Genomic DNA, 6,792 nt, shown 5'->3' on the forward strand with positions numbered 1-6,792 from the left:
CCGTCATTGTTGTTTGGCGGGTCCGGGCTGGGGATTCGAACCCGCCACCTTAGGTGTACGTGGCTGGCGCCTTAGCCGGTTGAGCCATAGGCGCCGAGCCCTAAATCTCACATCTTAAAAAATTCAAAACACATCATAGAATTAAATATAAAACTATAAAACTTTAGGAAAAAATAGGAGAAACTCTATTCAGAACGTAAGGCTGGGCAGAATAATTAGACTTGACACCAAAGAAATGAACCATAAGAGGAAAACTGGTAACTTGGACTTTATCACAATTGGAAGCTTCTGTTTCCTGAAAGCTCATGTAAAGATGATGAAGACAAGCTAGAAAGCAGGAAAGACAGTGCAGGTCACATGCATATGTGACTAAGGACTCGTCATCTGGAACTCATAAGGGATGTATCTGTAAAGAAACAATCAATGCAAAGAGAAAGTGACAATGACATGAACAGACAGACATCCACCCGAGAGGAAACATAGGTGGCAGACAAGCGCTTGAAAGGACTTAGCATCACCCGCCTCAGGGAACACAAATTAAAGTCGCAAGGAGCTAGTACTACACGCCAAGAAGCTAGTACTACATGCCAAGGAGCCAGGACTGCACACCAAGGAGCCAGTACTACACGCCAAGGAGCCAGGACTACACACCAAAGAGCTAGTACTACAGGCCTAACAGAGCAGCCAAACGGAAAACAGCCAAACAGCACGTGCTGAGGAAGGTGTGGAAGATAAGGTCACTCCCACGTGGCCAGCGGGCGTGTAAAACAACACAGCCCCTCTGCAAACATTTTGCTTGTGTACTGAAAAACTAATCATCCAACTACCACAGGACCCAGCAACTGCAATGCTGGGTATTTATCCTAGAAAAATGGAAACTTCAGCCTGCACAGACTTCTTTAATGCAGATGTTCAGTGACTTTCACTGTAAAAGCCCCACACTGGAATCAGCCCAGATGTCCCTCAACGGGAGAATTGTTAAACCAACTCTAAACAAAACCATGAAATGCTACTCAGCAATAAAAAGGAAAAATTATTAACATGAGAGACAATGTGGATGATTATCCAGGGAATCATGGGTGAAGAAGGCAAACCTCACAAGGTTACAGACTGTACAAGGTCTGAGGACTAAGGGCATGAACTTGCCACTGTGCTCTTATGCTGGCAACACTGTGCAAACAGCTTGGTGAGGCTTCATGATCCTGGTGTGTCACAGTCTCACAGCTGTGCTCATGCTGACATGTGGACACTGGCAGTACTGTGCAAACAGCTTGGTGAGGCTTCATGTCTCACAGCTATGCTCACGCTGACATGTGGCAGCGTCCAGCTGAGTGGAACTCACTACTGTTTTTGCATGTTTTTATGTGCCTTCATAAGAATGTTGGAGCCTGAATTAGAGCAATTAACAGACACAAAATTTCTTGTTAAACTTGACAAGAATGGAAATGAAATCGGACATGGGAGAGAAAGTGTCACTGATGAAAAGAGGTCAGGGGGGCTTTAACAAGCAGAACTGACAGAAACTTTGCAAAAATTCATCGAATTGAGTCAAAATCATCAGCTGAAGGTGAAAGCAAAGCAGACCAAGAAAACATTGACTGAAAAGAAGTTAGGAAAAGCTTTTTCTTTTTGAGACAGAGCCTCACTCTGTCATCCAGGCTAGAGTACCATGGCATCAACCTAGCTCACAGCAACCTCAAACTCTGGAGTTCAAGCAGTCATCCTGCGTCAGCCTCCCAGGTAGCTGGGAATGTAGGTGCCTACCACAATGCCCAGCTAATTTTTCTATTTTTAGTAGCAAAGGGGTCTCACTCATGCCTAGGCTGGTCTTTAACTCCTGAGCTCAACTGACCCTTCTCCAGAGTGCTGGGATTACAGGTGGGGGGCACTGCACCTGGCTGAGCCTAGGAGCCTGAGGTTTCCCTGCCCAATGATGATACCACTGCCCTCTAGCCAAGGTAACAGAATGGGACCTATATCCAAAAACTAACCCTGACAAAACTGGGGTAATGGACTGTGGATTACTGTTTGGTATTATATCCATGTGAAATGTCCTCATTTTGATCAAACTAGTGTGGGTATACAAGAGATTGTCCTTGTTCTCAGGAAATATACAGTGAGACATTTAAGGTTCAAGGTCTACAATGTCTACAGTTTACTCTCAAATGATTAAGAAAAAAAACATGTAGACAGTGATGACAAAGCAAATGTGGCAAAACAGGAATAGTGTAACTCATGAGTAGGTGTAAACTTCCTCATAGGACAGAAAGTTCCTTGCAGTATTACTGCAACTTTCCCATGCGTTTGAAATTGTATAACAATTTACAGAAGTCCCCCTCCCCCGGCCAAATGTCCTTATAAGGTGGGGTCTGTCAGACAACAATTATGGATAAGATTATGTCCAATTTATCAACAAATGGATTTAGAGGATGGTCAAAGAGAATGTTTACCACCTCACTTCATAAAACTAACATAAATGTGATACAAAATATGACTCAATGTAGCCCTCGCTGACAGGGAGGGGGGGGGCTGTCCTGCCCTGTGATGGGGCCGTGAAAGCCACTGCACTAAAAAAAGAGGTATGACAGGCCAAGTTCTCTTCTTAAAGAGTTTAGAAATTCTGAATACAATATTAGTAAACCAAATCCAGTAATGTAGATATATATAAAACCCATGAAGATGCTTTAACAATATTAAAATTAATGTAAAACAGTATAGGGAAAAAAAACACATAATCCCAATAAAGAAAAGCATTTACTGGAAATCAATACATATTTGTAACATAAATATTCCCAGCACACTACAAGTTTCATTTCTTTGCCTTTTCCCCTTGTTAACTTTTCTTGTTAAATTCTCCAGTATGGGGTCAATTAGAAATGGTGGTAGCTGGCCGGGTGCAGCAGGTGGAAGGTGCTTCCTTAAGCTCATAAAGGTGTGTTCTGAAACCCTACAGAGCAGATCAGAACAAAAAGAACATGGGAAACTGTTCTCATTAAGTTGAGAAGCTAAGAATGCTCACTACCACCATCCCTTCCTTTCTTCCTTTTTTCTCTCTTTCTCCTGGGTAGAGTGCCGTCGTGTCACAGCTCACAGCAACCTCAAACCCTTGGGCTCAAGTGATCCTCTTGCCTCAGCCTCCCAAGTAGCTGGGACTACAGGTATTCACCACCACACCCAGCTAGTTTTTTCTCTTTTTAGTAGAGGTGGGGTCCCACTCTTGGCTTAGGCTGGTTTCGAATCCCTGAGTCCAGGTGATCCATCTGCCATGGCCTCCCAGAGTGCTGGGATTATAGGTGCTAGCCACCACACCCACCCAATTACCACCATTCCATTTCTAATTAATACCATACTGGAGAATTAGCAAGAAAAGTTAACACAATGGGGAAAAAGGCAAAGAAATAAAAGTCAAAGATTTGAAAGAAGAAAAAACCTTATCTGAACAGAAACTCTAGCAAAATCCACAAACTGAAAAAACAAGGAAATTCAGAAAATTCATCCTAAAATCCATATAGATGAGCGAAGGGCCAAAAAATAGGCTACATAAAAATCAAGAACAAGATGAAGTCACAACACCAGCAATCAGAAGCAGCTGCAAAGCCATAGGGAGGCCCTGACACAGGGCGGACAGAGCCTGGAGTCAGACCGGGGCCCGGAAGGCGACTCAGGTGTGCACAGAGCAAATGGTGCTGAGGCCTCCCCTGAGATCCGAGCCCTGCAAACACAGCTGCGGCTCTGCCCTACACCCCCATCGCAGAGGAGGACAGGGTGCAGGCGGGGTGCCTGCCCTCAGCTGGCACATAACAGGACATCAGCCCCTGAGCCCCAAAAGCTGAGTAAGACCTTGATGTGGAACTGGGGTGAGTGGGCTGGGAGAGTGAGGAGAAGCCGCTCAGACGAGGCAGAGAGAGAAACGAGAGGACTGCGGGACCATGGGAGGCACATGCAGGTGACCATGGACTTAGCTGCTCCAGAGATGCCACAGGGCTGGTAAATCCCTGGGTTACTGTTCCCATCCCATTTTCTTTTTTCTTTTCTTTTTTTTTTTTTTTTTTTGAGACGGAGCCTCAAGCTATCCCCCTGGGTAGAGTGCCATGGCATCATGCTCACAGCAACCTCCAACTCCTGGGCTCAAGTGAGTCTCCTGCCTCAGCCTCCCAAGTAGCTGGGACTACAGGCGCCCGCCACAACGCCCGGCTATTTTTTGGTTGCAGCCATCATTGTTGTTTGGAGGGTCCGGGCTGGGGATTTGAACCCGCCACCTTAGGTGTACGTGGCTGGCACCTTAGCAGGTTGAGCTATAGGCGCCGAGCCCCCATCCCATTTTCTAACAACACTGAAACCAGGAAGGGAGGACTAATGGTCTTTATTCTGGGAAAGAGAACCATGGGCTTAGAGATGCTGACCGGCCACCCATGCCACAGAGCTACCCACAGGCCAAGAGGGCCCACACCCCAAGGTCAGGGTGTGAGTAGTAAGGGGCGCCTGCTCCAACATGATACATGGACTCCATCCTGGAGCACCTCAAGGTCACAGGCCATTCAAGACAACACCAGGCCCACATGTTCCCAGGGAAGGCACCTTCGGGGGGCTTACTTCTTTTACACAGAAACGAAGACTTCTCATAGCAGCTCTCAGCGTGCCAGCTGTGGAGGTCATGGTGCCGCAGGGTGGGGAAGTGGAAGCACTGGAGCTGGGCGCAGAACACACTGTCGTGCTCAGACATGGCTGAGGCGAAGATGGGGTCTGGTGGCAGGAACACCTCTGAGGAGCCTATTGGGGAGAGAGCAGGCGGAGCCAGAAAGAACACGGTCAGCAGCTGAGTCAAGCATATTCCTCACGGAGACCATGGCATCAGACATGACCAAAGAGCCTGTGGACCACCCAGGGCTGGTTGTCCCTGCAGCCTGGCATTCATTCATGACTCCTGGCCTCTGGGTAGAGCAGGCTAGGTGGTGTCGAGCTACTGGGACCAGCAGAGGACATGAATCCAGATGAGCTGATGGCCTTTGAAGCTAGAGCAACAACATGAAAAATGAAATCAGGGGCTCAGCACAGTGGCCCATGCCTGTAATCCCAGTACTTTGGGAGGCTGAGGTAGGAGGATCCCCTAAGGCCAGGAGTTAGAGGCTGCAGTGAGCTAAGGCTGTGTCACTGCAGTCCAACCTGGGTGACACAGAGACCCTGTTTCTTAAAAACAAAGTAATGGACTATAATAATTGGATTAAAGTGCACGCACTCATATTGATAAAATGAACAAACACAGAAAAACAGGTAGGAGAAACAAATGGGTAGGGGGAAGTTCTGGGCTGAATACCGAGTCATAACTGGAAGATTCTGAAGTCTCCATGCCATACATGAGGAAGGCGCCGTCTGGAGGGAATCACGGCTCTGATACCCCTGGGGACATCAGCCCTCCCGTCAGCTGACAGGGGAGCATGTAGATGGTCCCTTCTAAGGGAATCACAGCTCTGATACCCCTGGGGACATTAGCCCTCCCGTCAGCTGACAGGGGAGCATGTAGATGGTCCCTTCTGGGGGAATCATGGCTCTGATACCCCTGGGGACATCAGCCCTCTCGTCAGCTGACAGGGGAGCACGTAGATGGTCCCTTCTGGGGGAATCATGGCTCTGATACCCCTGGGGACATCAGCCCTCCCGTCAGCTGACAGGGGAGCACGTAGATGGTCCCTTCTGGGGGAATCACAGCTCTGATACCCCTGGGGACATCAGCCCTCTCGTCAGCTGACAGGGGAGCACATAGATGGTCCTGTCTGGGAGAATCACAGCTCTGATACCTCTGGGGACATCAGCCCTCCCATCAGCTGACAGGGGAGCATGTAGATGGTCCCTTCTGGGGGAATCACGGCTCTGATACCCCTGGGGACATCAGCCCTCTCGTCAGCTGACAGGGGAGCACGTAGAAGGCACTGGCCCCCAGACTCCCTCTCTCAGCTCCAGGGAAACAGCCACTCACTCAGCTCCTAACCTCGAAGCTGGGGAAAAGGTGATCAGTGACCATAATACCCTCACAGTTAAGGGCACAGGGAGGGATAGCTAGCCTCTAAGCTGTTCTTCTAAAATGTCCCAGGTGGGGGATCCTGGTGACACCCCATGGCCAGGCACAAGATACCCAGCTCCAAGGCCACTCTCCAGCCTACACAGCTCTCCAAGGGTGGGCCCCCAAAATGTTCCGTGAGGCTAACCCGACCTAAATCACTGGAAATACAAAAGGAGCCTTTCCCGGAAAGCAGAATGATGAACAAACACCCCAGGCTCTCACGGCACTACCAGGTGGCATGGCCAGCTCTCTAACGAGCCCCCAGGCTCTCTCCACTGCTGCTTTCTACACTCTGTCCACTCCAGCCTGGCAAGGGTTGAGCCCAGAGGCAGCCTGACTGGTGGGCCCATGGACACAGAGCACCCTGGCAAGAGCAGGAGGGCCGCTCTCAAGAAGCACCGACACCGACACCTGTAAGGCTGGGCCCTGGCTGGCGAACAGCACCACGACAGCTGCACCCCCTTTCCCAGGAACACCCAGCTCCCAGCGTCCTGCCTGCCTGTGTGTCAGGCTGCCGGGGGCAGGGAAGAGGCCAGCTCCCTGGAAACATCTCCTCCCCCAGCCCAAGGCATAGTCCCACCAGTGAAAATAGGTGCTGCCCCCAGCACACATGTACCACCATGTCCCTATCCTCCAGATCCCCACTTCCCAGCCAGGCCCTAAACCCTTGCACACTCTCAACCCCCACAGATGCCCCTTTGCCTAGGAAGGCTCCTTCCCCTTTTATTTTTTTT

General features: G+C 49.4%; 1 protein-coding gene across 1 annotated transcript in view; it reads right to left on the reverse strand.

The window, feature by feature from the left end:
* The window catches only part of DGCR2 (DiGeorge syndrome critical region gene 2), an 88,880-nt gene that overhangs the window by 12,616 nt on the left and 69,472 nt on the right, over positions 1-6,792 (reverse strand). The window contains exon 6 of the mRNA XM_023508018.1: positions 4,594-4,770. Within this exon, the coding sequence (XP_023363786.1) occupies positions 4,594-4,770 (177 nt within the window). The remainder of the gene's footprint in view (positions 1-4,593; positions 4,771-6,792) is intronic.

This window comes from Otolemur garnettii, unplaced genomic scaffold, assembly GCF_000181295.1.
Source record: "Otolemur garnettii isolate 467f Iridium unplaced genomic scaffold, OtoGar3 scaffold00218, whole genome shotgun sequence".
Taxonomy (NCBI): Eukaryota; Metazoa; Chordata; class Mammalia; order Primates; family Galagidae; genus Otolemur; species Otolemur garnettii.